At 46.6% G+C, this 19156-nt stretch overlaps 1 protein-coding gene across 1 annotated transcript in view; it reads right to left on the minus strand.

Annotated features, from left to right (window-relative positions):
- The window catches only part of LOC134991012 (protein kinase C delta type-like), a 34990-nt gene extending 16712 nt beyond the window's left edge, over positions 1-18278 (minus strand). The window contains exons 1-2 of the mRNA XM_063950727.1: positions 17908-18278; positions 7301-7456 (exon numbers count right to left, since the gene is read on the minus strand). Coding sequence (XP_063806797.1) covers positions 7301-7456; positions 17908-18219 — 468 coding nt within the window. The 5' untranslated portion in view covers positions 18220-18278. The remainder of the gene's footprint in view (positions 1-7300; positions 7457-17907) is intronic.
- Between the last annotated feature and the right edge of the window lie 878 nt (positions 18279-19156).

The raw sequence follows: 19156 nt of genomic DNA on the forward strand, positions 1-19156 counted from the left end.
CATGGTGGTGAGTTCGCTAACTTAATTGTCAGACCTCATATAATGGAGTCACACTAAAGTCACTGATATATAGTCAATACAGTCACAGTCACTGAGGGGTGCAATAATGCCAGAAATGCCCTTTATACAGCCTTGTTGGCGGGCCCCCTGAGACCAACAGGGCCCCAAGCAGCTACTTTGGTTGCATTGTGGTAAATCCTCCTTTGGGCCCGGCCAATCTCTTGTTGGCCCCGGGTATTTGAATCTCTATGGCAGTAGCTTCACAACAGAAATATCCAGGCTGAGAAAGTATATTGACTACTACACAAGATAAACAGGGCCCTTTTACCTCTGCAGGGGAGATGTATCAATGTAGAATTGCAGTAAATGAAAACATCTGGAGAATTTCAGGATCAGTTAAGGGTCCCCTTTGGGGACTGTGATTTAGCCGAATGTGTCAAGCTCTGAAAAGCTTAGCTTTTTTGTTTGGCAGTAGCCGCTGAAGCCTAGTGACTACAATATTACAAGTTTTCCATTCAGATTCCGCTCTAATAGAGGCAACTTCAGAATGTGTAGCCTGATGACTGCTCATACTTATTACATCTGCTGTGTCCCAAACAGAAGCAGTGTTGGACTGGCCCAGAGGGGTACAGAGGTGGGCCCACCTCCTCCTCAGGTTCCAGACTGTGCTCTTATACATTTGTTACTTTATACTGCACAGGACTATGGTTTATTCTCCACAGTGCATTGCTTTTATTACTCTGGTACAGTATCATGCATGCAGGGGCGTATCTAGAGAGGAGGAGACCCGTGTGCAGTCTCCGTGTGTGGGCCCCCTAGTCTCCCGTAGCAGTAGCGCTGCTGTTAGCGCTCTGAGCACTAGAGCAGCGGTGGCCAACCAGTGGCTCTTGAGCCGCATGTGGCTCTTTCTTTCTTTAAATGTGGCTCCCGACACTCAGTCACCTGACCACAACAGATCCGCTAACCACTGCACTCCAGAAAGACATGCAGAAGCACTACGAGGGCTGTGGACTGAGGGAGCCAGATACTAGAGATAAACTACCCACCGTCAAACAGAGGATTCTTAACCCCCTTTCACATCGCCAATGCAGGATCCCACTCGGGAATTAGAAACAGTCCTTCCCGAGTGGGATCCAGCATTGGACCCTAACAGGTGGCTTCCCAACCTGGCAATTTGCTGGGTTGGTTACCATAGCTGTAGGGGGTGGGGGGCGGCAGCGAGGGTGGAGAAGGTGCTGGGAGATGAGCTCATCTCCGCGCCGCCTCTCCCTATGTAGTAAACGGGTCCTGGGTCGCATTGACCCGGAACCCGTTTACGCTGCCACTGACCCGGTATTCAACCCAGGAATAACACTGCTTATAACCTGGGTTGAATTACCGGGTCAGGCGACCCAGGAATTCGACCATGACCCATTCACACCGCACACCAACCCGTGTCCACCTGGAAATATGCCGGGTCGATACCGGGATATTTGTGCGGTGTGAAAGGGGTAATAAGGAGCTGCTACAATGGCATGAGGTGGGGGGAGCTCTGAAGTGACACATGAGGGTTCTAGCAGGAGTGACATGTAGGGGAGCTGACTGGAGTGACACATGGGAGAGCTGAAGTGTACTATGTGTATGTGAATCATCTCATTATATTTTATGTGGTTCTGGCTTTTTCAATTATTTTATGTGGAGGTGACTTCTTCAATGTATTTTATGTTGGATCTGGCTATAAAAATTAATTTTATGTGGATCTGGCTTTTTCAATGTATTTTACACCAGGGGCGGTGCCTAGCAGGCACAAGGCCACACCCCATTTTTGCATGCTTGCCTTCGGCTCTTTGACGTACCTAACAAGATTTTTTGGCTCCTTGACTCTGACTGGTTGGCCACCCCTGCACTAGAGGCTCTGACACAGTTCCAGAGTCTACGGCACATGCTCAGGTCACCGGAAAAATGGTGCAGCGGCCATTTTTTCGGAGACCTGCGCATGCGCTGTAGACTCTGACACCTTGTCAGTGTCTCTAGTGCTCAGAGCACTAACAGCGATGCTGCCGGCTACGGGAGAGGAGGGGGCCCACACACAGACACTAGAAAGGTAAGTATACAAAAAATGGAAGCAGTGTGTGCGATGTGGGCCCCATTCTGGACCCAGGGGCCCAGGTGCACCACACACTGCACCCATTATAGATACGACACTGCATGCATGCACTAGCAGTGTTTACATACATATATATATTTATCAAGGGACCCAGCTCATGCACTTTCTAATGGTTTGGCAAACCAATTTGGTGACTGACCCCACCCCCTCTGGAGACTGGCAACACCCCTAAACATGGGCTAGTACCACTCTGTCTCCCCAGTGGGCCTTCAATCCCCAGTCCCATACTGAACAGAAGTGATGTCTTTGCCAAAACAGCTACTGGAGTAGCTGTCTAGGCAAGATTATATTCAGTGATGCCAAGAGGGGTAAAGCAGATACTAATTACTCAGGCCTGGGTATGTCCAAGATCCCAAGAGGGACCTGGCTAACTGTTCAGGAGGATGCATAGTAGTTTTCATTAATTTAATTAGAGAAGGCTTGACCTGTTTGACAGTGATTCCGCAATAATCCTCAGAATGGTTTTGATTTTTATATGATCTTTGATAGGGAGGCAGTCAATTTACTGCCTGCCGGGATTACAGCGGTCAGGATACCGACGCCAGAAATCTCGACACCAGCTGAAATACTGGTGGTCGGAGTCTCTGGTTACCCCTCTTGGGTGGTGGTCCACGCCATCTCCCAGAGGGGAATAGAACCCTATGGTGACCGAAGGTCGCCACCGGGCCCGAAGCCTGGCCGCCGGGATCCCAGCTGTCAGGCTCCTGGGATCGGTCTCCTGACCGACGGGATCTCTCTCGTACTGATCACCTTTGATAAATCTGTATCTGTTAATAGTCATCACGCTGGCAGTATATGAATACATGTATATAATATGTCTACTGGTTCCAGGTACTGTAATAAATATGGGTTGTTTATTGTACAATTGATATTGATAAAAGGCGTTTTCTAGTTCTCAGATGCTTGACCCCATTCTCTGCTGCTGCTTTGTACTGACAGAATGAGGAGGTCATCACTATTAACACATTTGTAGTTGGCGGGTGTTCAGTAATAGTTAAACATGAATGGCTGGACCATTCCTGTTAACAATATACTCATGGTCCAGATGATTTGGGGCTATAAAAATAAAAAGGTAAAAACTGGCAAGTATCTAAGACAGGCTTTTTAAACCAATGTGCTGTGGCACACTAGTGTGCCGCGCAGAGGCGGAACTACCGGCAGTGCAAGCAGTGCGTTGCACTGGGGCCCGCCTCTGTCCAGGGGCCCAAACATGTAATGAGTCAAACTGACTCATTACATGCCGCTGTGCGCTGCAGGCAACCGCTGCCCGCAGCACACAGCCGCCCGGAGAGGAGAGGAGAGGAGAAGCGGCACTGACGGGGGAAGGAGGAGGAGGGAGGTGAAGGAGGGAGCCGCAGCAGCGCTTTGTTACTGGTGGAGGCGCTGCTGCTGCTGCCCCTCTGCTTCACTATAGGCTGTCTTCCGAGAACAGCCTATAGGGAAGCAGAGGGGCAGCAGCAGTAGCGCCTCCACCAGTAACAAAGCGCTGCTGCGGCTCCCTTCTTCACCTCCGTCCTCCACCTCCTCTACTGCCCGGGAATCGTCTGACGCGGCTGCACCGAGGAGCCTGAGCCGGCGGAGAGGGTAAGTATAATTCTTCTTTCTTTCTTTTTCTCTTTTTCTTTCTTTCTTTCTTTCTCTTTCTTTTTTCTTGGGCCTGCCTGCCGCTATGTGTAAAAATGGGGGACTGCCTGCCGCTATGTGTAAGAAGGGGAATCAGCCTGCCGCAATGTGTAAAAAGGGGGGACTGCCTGACGTATTGTGTAAAAAGGGGGAATCAGCCTGCCGCAATATGTAAAAAGGGGGGACTGCCTGACGTAATGTGTAAAAAGGGGGAATCAGCCTGCCGCAATGTGTAAAAATGGGGGCCTGCCCTCCGCTATGTGTAAAAATGGGGGACTGCCTGCCGCTATGTGTAAAAAGGGGAATCAGCCTGCCGCAATGTGTAAAAAGGGGGGACTGCCTGACGTAATGTGTAAAAAGGGGGAATCAGCCTGCCGCAATGTGTAAAAAGGGGGGACTGCCTGACGTAATGTGTAAAAAGGGGGAATCAGCCTGCCGCAATGTGTAAAAAGGGGGGACTGCCTGACGTAATGTGTAAAAAGGGGGAATCAGCCTGCCGCAATGTGTAAAAATGGGGGACTGCCTGCCGCTATGTGTAAAAAGGGGTAATCTGCCTGCCGCTATGTGTAAAAAGGGGTAATCTGCCTGCCGCAATGTGTAAAAATGGGGAATCTGCCTGCCGTAATGTGTAAAAATGGGGACGCTGTCTGCCGTAATGTGTAACAAGGGCACGCTGTCTGCCGTAATGTGTAAAAAGGGGACGCTGTCTGCCGTTATGTGTAAAAAGGGGATGCTGTCTGCCGTAATGTGTAACAAGGGCACGCTGTCTGCCGTTATGTGTAAAAAGTGTACGCTGTCTGCCGCTATGTGTAACAAGGGCATGCGGTCTGCCGTTATGTGTAAAACGGGCACGCTGTCTGCCGTTATGTGTAAAAAGGGCACGCTGTCTGCCGTTATGTGTAAAAAGTGCACGCTGTCTGCTGTAATGTGTAAAAAGAGGAATCTGTCCGCTGTAAGGTGTAAAAGGGTCTCTACCTGGTGTAGTGGTGCTACTGTGCAGCGTAATTTGAATAATGGAGACTACTGTGTACCGTTTTATGAATTGGTATTATTTTGTGGCCACACCCCTTCCCCACGAAGCCAAGCCACTATGTATTTTTGCGCTCGCCTACGGCGCGCACTGCCCCTGTTTTGCATGCAGGGGTGGGGCTCCGATGCCGTTTCTTGCACACAGTGCTAAAATGTCTAGTTACGGCACTGTTGCTAGGTATCCATTTCTCTGGCCCTGAGCAGGTCCCCCTCACCAGATCCTCTCCAGGGGTGAGGGGGTGGACTTGGATGGGATGTGTGTGGGGGGGGGATGTGGGGGGGGGGGGGGGGGCCCAAAGCATTTTGTCGCACCTGGGCCCACCGCTCGCTAGTTCCGCCACTGGTGCCGCGACCAGTTGCATAGTGTGCCGCGGAGCCAGAGCAGCTTCCTGCACCTTCAGAGTGAACTGTTGGCCCGGGCTCTTCTTAGAGTATCAGTCGTGCTCCGGCCGTGACGTATGCCTTGAAGACGTGGTGGTGTGATATCATAGGTCACGGCCGCCACTTCTCACCACCCAGCCAGCCCACACACCTGCACACACATCTTCCAGTTCAGTTCCTGCCTGCATACACAGCTTTCCTTGCCTACCCACATCCACACCTGCCCAACCACCCACTGCTCAGTATTCGCAGCACTCCACTATGAACAATCCCCGCCACTGAGGGACAGGGAGGAGGACAGCTGACCGGTAGGGGCTAATATTTGTTGTTATTTTTTTTCTCCTGTGGGGAACAATAGGATTTATGTGGGGAGAATAAGGATTTATGGGGGAAGCAATGTGAATAATTCATGTGGGGAGCAATAGGATTTATGTAGGGAGCAATATGATTTATGTGGGGAGCAATGTGATTGTTTTTTCTGTGTAGGCCAATGTATGTGTAGATTTTTTTTTACTATGAGGGCCAATATGTGTTTTTTGTTTTTTTTTCTGTGGGGAACTGATGGTGTGCCTTGGCAGTTTTAAAATATTGGCCCTCATTCCGAGTCGTTCGCTCGGTATATTTCATCGCATCGCAGTGAAATTCCGCTTAGTACGCATGCGCAATATTCGCACTGCGACTGCGCCAAGTAATTTAACAATGAAGATAGTATTTTTACTCACGGCTTTTTCTTCGCTCCGGCGATCGTAATGTGATTGACAGGAAATGGGTGTTACTGGGCGGAAACACAGCGTTTCAGGGGCGTGTGGTTAAAAACGCTACCGTTTCCGGAAAAAACGCAGGAGTGGCCGGAGAAACGGAGGAGTGTCTGGGCGAACGCTGGGTGTGTTTATGACGTCAAACCAGGAACGACAAGCACTGAACTGATCGCAGATGCCGAGTAAGTCTGAAGCTACTCTGAAACTGCTAAGTAGTTTGTAATCGCAATATTGCGAATACATCGGTCGCAATTTTAAGAGGCTAAGATTCACTCCCAGTAGGCGGCGGCTTAGCGTGTGTAACTCTGCTAAAATCGCCTTGCGAGCGATCAACTCGGAATGAGGGCCATTGTTCGGTGTGCCGCGAGTAAAAAAAAGTTGAAAATTACTGATCTAAGACATAACTGAGGTGTTTGACCCAATCTGGGTAACTCATACAGAGGGCAGGATGCACTAAGAATGTGGAATACATTCCACCACACATTGCATCGGCATCGCAGTGGTACTAACATATGCAATAAGAGCTGTCCTTTGCGATGAGCGTCTGTCACTGGTCTTCTTGGTATCAGCCCCGGGAATCTGTCTGCACAAGTGCAAAGTGATGCGTCAGCCGCGGGGATGCTAGGAGGGATCCGATCAGATCCCTCTCACAGCACAGTGTGGAAAGAAGCAGAGGCGCTAGAATGTTTTGAGGTTGGGGAGGGGACGCAGAAAAAAAATCACATATTGGCGCTCCCCCCAATCTCCACCCCCAGTGCGGGGGAGCGCTTACCTCCGATACCCGCTGTGACTTGTCCTTTAAAAAGTCTGCCGCCGCAGCATGCTATGCCATGCGCTGTCCAAGCCGGCTCCTCACAGATGCATTACTGGGAGGAGGCGGGGATGTTCCAGCAGGCTCAGCATGGCCACGTCTCCTCTTAGTAATGCATCTGTGAGGAGCCGGCTTGGACAGCGCATGGCAGACTTTTTAAAGGAGAAGTCACTGTGGGTATCGGAGGTAAGCGCTCCCCCTCCCCAGTGCCTGCGCCTGTCCGCAACCAGAATTGACGTCAGGAACCCTCCCTGTGAACATTTGGATACACCAGCGTTTTGCCAACCACTCCCTGAAAACAGTCAGTTGACACCCACGAACACCTTCCTTTCAATCTCCTTGCGAACACCCGTGCGAACGGATCCTTCACACAAACCCATCACTGAGCAGCGATCCGCTTTGTACCCGTGCGACGCACCTGCGCATTGCGGTGCATACACATGTGCAGTTTAAACCTGACCGCCCACTGTATGAAAACGCAGCCTGGCGATCAGGTCTGAATTACCCCCAAAGTCCTCTAGAATATGGGCAAAGCAGTGAGAAGTTACATACCTTAGACTGAAGTGCGGCGTAGGGATGACTTAAGTAGGGACAGCCTTGTGCTTCTAGGAGCACTCTCCGCTCCCGCAGAAGACTGCTTGCATTATGCCTATTTTTAATGATTTTTATAGCTACAAGCTTTTTGTGGGGCATTGATGCGAGGACCACCTGAGAAAGACAATGAGAAAACTGTTACATCTAATAATACCCAAAGATCAAATATTTAGGAATATTTACATAGCAGTTAATCTTCATATTAATGGTATAAACCTAGGGGCATAACTAGAATGTTGTGGGCCCCATAGCAAAATTTTGTAAGGGCCCCATTTGTACAGAGAGGGGAGGTATAAGGTGACACATACACACAGGTAGAGTGGGGTACAAAGTGTCACAAATACACACACACAGGGGGCGTACACTGTGTCATACACGGGGGGGGGGTACAGGGTGTCACAAACACACTAGATTGGGGGGGTACAGAGTGTCATATACAGGGGTAGGGAGATTACAGGGGGTCACACAACGGAGGGGGTCGGTTGGTACAGAGAGTCACAAATAGGAGGGCGGTAGGGGAGAACAGGGGGGGGGGGGGGTCACAAACCAGGGGATAGGTTGGTACAGGCGGTCACACACCTGAAGATAGAGAACTCCCTGTGAACTCACCACTATGTGCTCCGATCTACATCGGGGTGAGCTGCACCACAATGTAATGACCCCCCACACACACACCAGTGCCCACACATTATGCCACACTGAAGTCCCCACACATTATACAACACTGTAATTCCCAGACATTATGCCACACTGTAATGCCCACACAGTATGCCATACTGCAGCACACCCCACCCCACACACACATTTTTCCATACTGTGATGCCCACACATTATGCCACATTGCAGCACCCCAAGCCCACACAGACACACACACACACACACACACACACACACACACACACACACACACACACACATACATTATGCCACACTGTAATGTCCACACTGGATGCGGTACTCACAGCAGGAAGCCACAGCATCAGCCAGCAGCCGGAAAAGCAGTCATGGCAGATGCAAGAATCAAGTGGGCCAAAGGACCACTGACATCAGGGGGAGGAGCTAGGCCAGCAGGATAGTACTTTCACTATCCACGCCACCAACTACTCTCTTTAGTAACCCGAAGCGTAGCAAGCCTGCGAGGGTACATGGCCAAACAGAGTACCCGAAATGGGTACCCTGGGGTTACTAAAGGGAGTAGTTGGTGGCGTGGATAGTAGATGAACTATCCCGCTGGCCTAGCTCCTGCCACTGGTGTCATGGCTCCTCCCCCTGGTGTCAGAGGTCCTTTTTCCAACTTGATTCGGATTTTTTGTCGGATTCAGGTGTGTTTTGGATTCGGTTTTTACAAAGAAAACAAAAAACCTCAAAAACAGCTTAAATCATAGAATTTAGGGATAATTTTGATCCTATAGTATTATTAACCTCAATTACCATAATTTCCACTCATTTCCAGTCTATTCTGAACACCTCACACCTCACAATATTATTTTTAGTCCTAAAATTTGCACAGAGGTCGCTGGATGACTAAGCTAAGAGGGCGGCACAAACACCTGGCCCACCTAGGAGTGGCACTGCAGTGTCAGAAAGGATGGCACTGCAAAAAAATGGCCCCAAACAGCACATGATGCAAAGAAAAGAGAAAAAGAGGTGCACTGTGGTCGCTGGATGGCTAAGTTAAGCGACACAAACACTTCAATATTACAGGAATTATTCGTTCTAATCAATGGTATTATTGGTCCAAATCACTGGAAGAAAATGACAAAATCACAGGAATTATACGTTCTAATCAATGGTATTATTGGTCCAAATCACTGGAAGAAAATGACAAAATCACAGGAATTATTAGTTCTAATCAATGGTATTATTGGTCCAAATCACTGGAAGAATATGACAAAATCACAGGAATTATTAGTTCTAATCAATGGTATTATTGGTCCAAATCACTGGAAGAAAATGACAAAATCACCGGAATTATTCATTCTAATCAATGGTATTATTGGTCCAAATCACTGGAAGAAAATGACAAAATCACAGGAATTATTTGTTCTAATCAATGGTATTATTGGTCCAAATCACTGGAAGAAAATGACAAAATCACAGGAATTATTTGTTCTAATCAATGGTATTATTGGTCCAAATCACTGGAAGAAAATGACAAAATCACTGGAATCATTTGGCAAGATCACTGTAATTAATAATTAATTACAGTATAAATCACTGATATTAATTGGTAAAATCTCGCTATCGCCTGCCTAGTGAAGTGGAATCTAGATGAGATTTTGTACCGGGGACACAATAACTTCATCAATTGTCTAAATCTCAATGCACTAATGGCGGAAAACGGGCGCACGTCTAACAGCTCACTGATTATACTGAGAACTGATTATACTGATCAACCACTGATTATACTGAGCACTGATTTTACTGAGCACTGATGATACTACGGAGAACTGACACTGAGCAGCGAGAACAGCACTGGACTATTGTACTGTAGTATACTGGTCACCACAATGCTGCACTGTACTACTATGTACTGCTCACAACAATGCAGCACAGATATGGATACTTGAAGTGACACGGAGCTGCAAGATAAAGCAATGGCCTACTGTACTCTACAACTATATACTGTTGGTCACCAAAATGCTGTACTGTACTACTATATATACTGCTCACAAAAATGCAGCACAGATATAGAATGGATACTTGTGAGTGACACAGAGCTGCAAGATACAGCAATGGCCTACTGTACTGTACAACTATATACTGTTGGTCACCAAAATGCTGCACTGTACTACTATATATACTGCTCACAAAAATGCAGCACAGATATGGAATGGATACTTGCAGTGACACCAGGGACGGTTTTTGCCCTTTTGGCGCCCCTGGCGAGAAATAGGGGCGTGGCTTCATACAGAGATGGCGATACCCTGGAAGGCGAAAACGCAGTGGTAGGGTCTTAGTAAATTTGAAAATGTGGTAAAACCCCCGTTTTCATGGGTTTTACTGCATTTTTGCTTTAGTACATCCCGCCCAAACACACACTCCCACATGTACTCCAATCTGACTCTGATAATGACATGCCAGATTGGGATGAAGATGCGGTGGACACGGAAGGGAACAATACTCTGTCTCAAGGTGTGGGGGCCCTAATTCCTTATATTAGGGAAGTCCTCAACATACTGTATAAGGAAACAGAACAAGAGGAAGAATTGTTTTTATCGTAAAATAAAACTCTTCTACCAACTTCCCTGTCTCCCAGGAATTACACTAACTCTTTACAAAGGCGCTGGTAAATTAAAGAAAAAAGAATTTCAAACCCCTAAATGGTTATTACATTTTTTCCATTTCCCACATGAGGACGGGACAGGTTGGGTGACCCCCTGTGGGTGGAATACTCAGTGTCAAGGCTGTCACATAAGATTGTGCTGCCTGTACCTGGTGCTATCTCTCCCAAAGACCCAGCTGGCCGTAAACTTGAGACTACACTCAAATCAATTCATACCGCAGTAGACGTAGCACAGAGGCCCACCATGGCTTGCGGTTGGATTACAAGGTCCATGGTTACATGGTCTGATAATATAATAGAGGGGTTTGACACTCTACCTCAGGTTGAGATCCTGACTCTACTGCATCATGTCCAGGATACTGCAAGCTTCATGGGTGAGGCGATCAAGGAAATAGGCCTCAATAATGCCCGTGCCCCAGTGATGGCGGTCTCAGCTCGCAGTGCTCTGTGGCTGCGACAATGGTCAGCGGATGCTGATTCCAAATAAGGCCTAGAGAATCTTCCTTTTACAGGAGAGGCCTTGTTTGGTGGAAGAACTGAACAAGTGTTTTTTTGTTTTAGCCTCGACGGGTAAGTCTACTTATGTGCCGTCGGCTGCGCCTCCTGCTAGACGTCCCTACCCTGGGCCCTCTCTGCAGTTTTTCATGTGACCAGATTCAGAGGCAGAGCCAGAGGTGCCTCAAATGCTGCCAGAGGAAATCGAGGTGAGTCCCATAAACCAACGGCTGCTGGATCTCTGGCCCAAGCCTCCGGATACTCATCCACGAAGCCCTCCACATGACGGTTGGCCCCAGCAGTAAGGCGACTTCCAGGTAGGTGCTCATCTTCAGCACTTCGCCCATGTGTGAGCACTGTCCTGCTGGGATCCTTGGGTGAGGGACCTCATATCCCAAGGATACTGGTTGGAATTTCAAGCACTACCTCCTCTCAGATTTTCAAGTTAAGCTTACCAGCTTCACCCATATCAAGAGTTATCTTGCAAGATGTCATTCAAAAACTGCTACAAACGGGGGTTGTTGTCCCAGTGCCTCCTCCGTTGCACAACAGGGTTTTTTACTCCAGTCTATTTGTTGTACCGAAACCGGCCGGTTCGGTATGACCTATCTTGAACCTATAAAATCTGAACCCATATCTATGCGGCTTCAAATTCAAGATGGAGTCCCTGAGGGTGGTGGTCTCCGGTCTGGAGGAGGGGGAGTTCCTAGTATCCCTGGATGTAAAGGATGCTTACCTACACATTCCTATATGGCCTTCTCACCAGGCTTACCTCCGGTTCGCTATACTGGACCACCACTACCAGTTTCAGGCCTTACCCTTTGGTCTCTCCACAGCTCCAAGGGAATTCACAAAAGTCATGACAGAGATGATGCTGCAATTACAGCAGATGGGGGTCAACACAGTCCCCACTTGGATGATCTCCTAATAAAGGTGGTGTAGAGGTAATGTCTACTACACAGCATCGACTGATGACTCGTCTGCTTACGGATCATGGGTGGATCCTAAATTTCTGGAAGTCTCACCTGGAACCATCACAATGAATTCAGTTCCTGGGAATGATACTGGACTCGGTGTCTCACAAGGTATTCCTTCCAATGGACAAGGCCTTGACTATTCAGGCTATGGTCCTTTCGGTGCTAGCCGCGCAAAATCTCAATTCATCTTTGCATTCACTCACTGGGCAAAATGGTAGCCTCCTAAGAGGTGATACAGTACGGCAGGTTTCATACCCGTCCATACCAGCTGGATCTGCTGGACAAGTGGTAAGGGTCTCACCTGCACATTCACCAGCGTGCAGCTCTGTCGCCAAAAGCATGGATTTCCTTGTTATGGTGGCTACAAGTCTCTCACCTTGTGGAGGGTCGGAGTTTCAATAGCCAGTCATGGATCCTACTGACAACAGCTGCCAACCTCCGAGGTCGGGGTGCTGTGACCCAGGGATCCCAGTTCCAGGGGAGGTGGTCGAGTCAGGAATCTGCACTCTCGATAAATGTACTGAACTCAGGGCAGTTTACAATGCTCTTATGCAGGCCTCCTATCTTCTCCGGAATCAAGCCATCCAGGTACAGTCGGACAGCGCCACGGCGGTGGCGTACATAAACTGACAAGGAGGAACAAGAAGCAGGGCCGCAATGTGAGATGTGTCAAGGATACTCCTCTGGGCGAAGGCCAATGCATGGGCCATCTCAGCCATATTCGTTCCAGGCGTGGACAATTGGGAAGCGGACTTCCTCAGCAGGTACGACCTTTATCTGGGGGAATGGGGCCATCACCCTCAGGTGTTTCAACAACTGGTTCACAAGTGGGGCTGTCCGCAGATAGACCTGATGGCTTCTCGTCTCGTCTCACCAAGAAGCTTAGTCGTTACTGTTCCAGAACGAGGGATCCACAGGCTGCAGCAGTAGACGCTCTGACGGCGCAATGGACTTACCAGTTTGTATACCTGTTCCCTCTCATTTCCAGAGTTCTAAAAAGAATCAAAAGGGAAAGCATTCAGGCAATTCTAATTGCCCCGGATTCACCTCCTAAACATCTGTGGAGGAACCCTGGCCTATGCCGCTTCTCAAGATCCTTCTTCAACAAGAACCACTCATCTATCCAGACTTATAGCACCTACGTTAGACAACTTCAAGCCAGAAAAGGTCTCCCCTCCAAGGTTATTTCCACTATGGTCCAGGCCCGGCAGGTGGTCACGTCAAAACATTACCACCGTATCTGGAAGAAATATATTTCTTGGTGCGAAGGTAGAAAATATTCTCCTGCGGAGTTTTGACTTGGTCGTTTTCTACTTTTCCTGCAAATAGGCGTGGATATGGGCCTACGGTTAGGCTCCATCAAAGTCCAGATTTCGTCTCTCTTCATCTTCTTCCAGAAACAACTTGCAGTATTGACGGAAGTACAGACTTTCCTGAAGGATGTTCTTTACATTCAACCACCCTTCGTACCTCACATGGCTCCGTGGGATCTCAATGTGGACTTTACTTTTCTCCAGTCGGACTGGTTTGAACCCTTGCAAAGGGTGGAATTTAAATATCTAACTTGGAGGACTGTCATGTTGCTGGAGTTAGTCTCTGCAAGACGTATTTCGGAATTGGGGGCCTTATCCTGCAAGAGCCCGTATTTAATATTTCATGAGAATAGGGCAGAGCTCAGGACTTGTTTTTGCCGAAAGTAGTGTTGGCTTTTCACGTAAATCAACCTATAGTGGTTCCAGCGATGGCTGACACATTAATTGCTCCAAAGTCCTTGGATGTGGTGAGCGCTTTGAAAATTTACGTCAAGAGGACTGCTCGTCACAGAAACTCTGACTCGCTTTTTGTCCTTTATGATGCTACCAAAATTGGTCATCCTGCTACTAAGCAGTCCATTGCTCGTTGGCTCAGGTTGACCATTCAACAAGCCTTTTCTTCGGCAGCATTGCCGCTGTTGAGTTCTTTCCAGGCCCACTCCACAAGGTTGGTGGGTTCTTCCTGGGCGGTTGCCCGGGGTGTCTCGGCCTTACAGTTGTGCCGTGCAGCTACTTGGTCTGGTTCGAACACGTTCGTAAAGTATACAGGTTTGACACCTTGGCCAGAGATGACCTTCAGTTTGGTCAGGTGGTTTTGCAGGCGTCTCGGCACTCTCCCACCCATTGTGGGAGCTTTGGTACTTCCCCATGGTACTAATATCATTCCAGTATCCACTAGGACGTTAGAGAAAATAGGAATTTAAAACCTACCGATAATTCCTTTTCTCGTAATCCGTAGTGGATACTGGGTGCCCGCCTCCGTGCTTCGTGTTCCTGCTTACCTGGTTGTATTTGTTCTGGTTTGGGTCTGCTGTTACTGGCCCTTTTCCTGTTGGTTAGCATTGCTATCCTTTCTGTAGTTAGCATTGCTTTCCTCTGTTCTGGTTAGCACTGCCATCTTATTATTGTGGTGTGTTGGTTCATTGCCTCACCGCTTCAGTGTTATTCCTTCTCTCAAGGTATGACCATCTCCTCGGGCACAGTTTTCCTAGACTGAATCTGCTAGGAGGGGCATAAAGGGGAGGAGCCAGCACACACTAATGATTTCTTAAAGTGTCAGGCTCCAATGGACCCGATCTATACCCCATGGTACTAATGTCATCCCAGTATCCACTACGGACTATGAGAAAAGGAATTACCAGTAGGTATTAAATTCCTATTTTTTACTTGATGAGACAATTGAAACAAACAAATAAAACAAAATTACACTTATCTCCAATATACATGTTATAGTAACAAATAGGCCCCATCATAACGAGAATGACAATGTAATCAGAGCCGGCCATAGGCATAGGCAAACTAGGCAATTGCCTATGGCATTTGATATACCTAGGGGCATCAGCAGCTTCTGCTGATTAAAATGATATGCGGCATGCCTATATTCTGTGTGTAGCATTTCATATGCAGATATAGCCACAGTCGGCCCTCTCACACAGTATATAGGCATGCAGCATATCATTTTAATCAGCAGAAGCTGCTTGTGCATCCTAGCCACAGAGCAATGCAAATAAGATGCATTTTCCTACAAAAAAGGTGCCCGATGTTAACATTGAGGCAAGATTTATGAGGACACACCTGTATCCAAGCAGAGGCAGAGGTCACAGTGTTAGTGCTGTGTGCGGGTGGGTTGGTTGTGCTGTAGTCTTCGGAATATGTGTAAGGAGCATTTATGTGTGTCATGTAAAAATGCATTAATAATGTGCAACATATGTGTAAGGGGCACTATGTGTGTCATTATGTGTATAAGGGCATTAATAATGTGCGCCATATGTGTAAAAGGTAAAAGGGTACTACTGTATGTGTGTCATTATGTGCATAGGGGCACTAATAATGTGCAGCAAATGTATAGGGGGCACTGTGTGTGTCATTATGTGTATAAGGGCATTAATAATGTGCGGCATATGTGTAAGGGACATTGGGGGTAATTCCGAGTTGATCAAAGCATCAAATTTGTTAGCAGTTGGGTAAAACCATGTGCACTGCAGAGGGGGGCAGATATAACATTTGCAGAGAGAGTTAGATTTGGGTGGGTTATTTTGTTTCTGTGCAGGGTAAATATTGTCTGCTTTATTTTTACACTGCAATTTAGATTTCAGTTTGAACACACCCCACCCAAATCTAACTCTCTCTGCAAATGTTATATCTGCCACACCTGCAGTGAAAATGGTTTTGCCCAACTGCTAACAAATTTGATGCTGCGATCAACTTGGAATTACCCGCATTATGTGTAAAAAGGCATTAATAAAGGTTGTCATAATGTGTAAGGCGCATTATGTTTATAAGGACATTAATAATGTGTCTCATATGTGTAAGGGGCATTACTTTGTGGCATTATGTGTATAAGGTGCTCTACTATGTGGCGTTGCATCTAGAAAGGGCACTACTGTGTCATCTAATGTGAATAAAGAGCAATAGGGTGTGGTGTAGTGTGAATAAGGAACAATTCAGTGTGATGCAATGTGAATAAGGGGTTCTACTGTGGGATGTAATATGAATTATGGACACTATCGCATGATCAAATGTGAATAAAGTTGCAGTACTGTGTGGCATAATTGGAATTGGGGTTACTATTGTGTGGCCATGCCCCTTGCCAGCTAAAACACACCCCTTTTTGGGCTGAGCGACAAATGTGCGAACTGTTACTATTAAAAATATAGGGGGTACAAACACCAAAATAAGGACTGCTATGGGTGAGGGGTGATGGTGCTGGGAAAGTGGTGCAAGGTCAGAGGCGGAACCAGTGATGGTGCTTGGGGGCACCAGCCAAAATCTTGCCTAGGGCATCATATTGGTTAGGGCCGGCTCTGAATGTAATAATACCATTTGTAGAATTGTGCTTATTTATGTGCAGTTATACATATTTGTTTGGTTAGCGATATACCTCTCCAAACCTTTAAACATTCCCTGAAAACTCACCTCTTCAGACAAGCCTATCAAATTCCAGACCCACCCACATAACCTTCAGTGCTTCCCTATCTAATTACATCCTCTCTGTACAGTACACATGACATCACATATCTTGTCTTTCTTTACTCTCACACCCTCCTGACACTTGGCCAACATTGCGGGGTATCATCATACAACCCATTAAGAACCTAGCAATCTGGTGGACCATTATGCAATAGATAGCATCTATCCTTGTGTATCTATGCCTATTTCCCTATAGATTGTAAGCTTGCGAGCAGGGCCTTCCTACCTCTATGTCTGTCTGTTTTTACCCAATTTTGATCTATTACTGTTGTTCTAATTGTAAAGCGCAACGGAATATGCTGCGCTATATAAGAAACTGTTAATAAATAAAATAAATAATAACCTATGGGTGTAATATAAAGATGCCTCTATGTTCCAGCGTTATGTTTAGTATAGAATGTAATGTCTCTTGGGTGGCGTATAGAATAATAGGCACATATGATTGCCCATGTGACAATGAAGATGTCTGGTATAAAAGAACATGTAATAAAAGAGACCAAATAATGTTATATAAAAGAGAAGTCCCGCCCTGTTACAGGAGATCAACAACAGAATGTCACAGATAACATGGCTTAAATTAATGAGCAGTAATAATGTATTAACTGTGTAGCTAAACACAGTAAAAGCCATCTCCAATCCAATTATAGGTACTAGATAGTATATAACTCTTCAGCCGCCATTCAATACATTTCAGCCACTAGCACTGAGTGGTAACGAAATTAATTTGTGTAAATTAGACACTGTACTTTTCTAAGATGTTATAATCACTCAATGATATGACTATATATTTGTGCAAACAATTTACATGCAGTGATAGCCAAAATGCACCTGTCCTCAGGTATGACCTTATTAGAAGATAGAAATGGCTCAGCCTGAAATGGGGTGACTATGGGGTGCCTCAGGGCCTTTGCAGGGGTGCCTTGGATTGGTTGTCCAGGACCAATTCAAATTATTTATGGTCAATGTAATAGGCAAAACCAGTGCTGGTGGCTGCCAATCATAAAATATGTGGACAAACAGAAGCAAATCTTGTGCCTCACCACACAATTGAATCTAAGGATGACATATAAACACAATTTACTATTTCTTTCTAAATTTCTCAATAAGAAACTTTTGGACTAGGGGTGCCATGAAATTAATTCTGATACTTTAGGACGCCGTGATTAAAAAAAATGTGGGAAGCACTGGTTTAGACAATCACAGCACAATTTGATTGGGTAAGGGCATTTGCTATTTTGTCCTATTTTATCAATTAAAAATGTTTTCATGTATGGGTCTACAGAATAGTTAAGAAGCATCACTTACTTTACCGAAACTTCCTTTTCCAAGGACTTTGTGGATTTTAAATTGTTTCAGGAGAAATGATGTCCTCTTCATAGCCGTCGTCGTATTGTCCCCTTTTTCACTGCTAGCATATTTAGTTTTCTTCTTCCCCTTTTCATCCTCGGCCTCTCCGTCAATGATTAGGGGCCTTTTCAGATTCTCATGCTGAGTATCCATTGGATTTTGAAGGATATCAATTTTATTTAATTGCACCCGGATAGATTTGGGGCAAATACATTTAATTTTCTTTCTAATGTTTTCAGGGTCTGATGTAACAGACACTGTAAACTCCATGTTGTGTTATTGTGGAGATAAATAATAGCTATGCTACTATTATAGAATATAATCTCTGTGCTCTTGATAAAATAATTACTTGCTCTATCAAGGATCATCCAAAGACTGGGATTTCCATGAACACTGAGCAGTGATGTCATAAACACTTATGATGTCACAGACAAAGATGCCAGTGGGCTTGTAATGTAATATTACATGTCATTAAAGACAACTCAACAATTATATGGCCAAAATTACACCCACCCCTTAGACCAGAAGTTCCCAAATGTTCTTGAATAATCATATCACCACTATGCCAAACAGTTTTCATTGAAACATTTAGAAAAATAGGATATTACATGTTCATTTATGTGGTGGTGGACATGGTGAGCATCTGTTTGTCCACATACTGTATGTTTGGCAGCCACCAGCACTGATTTTACTTAAAACATTGATTTGATCCTGGAACTCCAACCTGTGGCATTCCTGTAAGTGCCCCGAGGCACACGGTTTGGGAACCACTTCCTTTAGACCACAGGTTCTCAAACTCGGCCCCCAGGACCCCACATGGTTCATGTTTTGCAGGTCACCTGTAGATTTTTAAAATGTGACAGTTGGTGATACACAGTGCACCTGCCGGGTGAAATGGAAAACGTGAAGTGTGTGGGGTCCTGAGGACCGAGTTTGAGAACCACTGCTTTAGACTATGGGGGTGATTCAGACCTGATCGTAGATGTGCTAAATTTAGCAAATCTACGAACAGCTTCCCTGACATGCGGGGGGACGCCCAGCACAGGGCTAGTCCACCTCGCAAGTCAGGGCCGACCCCCCCCCCCCCCCCCCCGCTCAAGTACAAAAGCATCGCACAGCAGCGATGCTTTTGTACTGGAAATGTAGTTCCCTGCCAGCGCAGCTCCTGCGCGCTGGCAGGAAGCTACTCGTCGCAGCACGTGTCAAT

This window comes from Pseudophryne corroboree, chromosome 2 (assembly GCF_028390025.1).
Source record: "Pseudophryne corroboree isolate aPseCor3 chromosome 2, aPseCor3.hap2, whole genome shotgun sequence".
Taxonomy (NCBI): Eukaryota; Metazoa; Chordata; class Amphibia; order Anura; family Myobatrachidae; genus Pseudophryne; species Pseudophryne corroboree.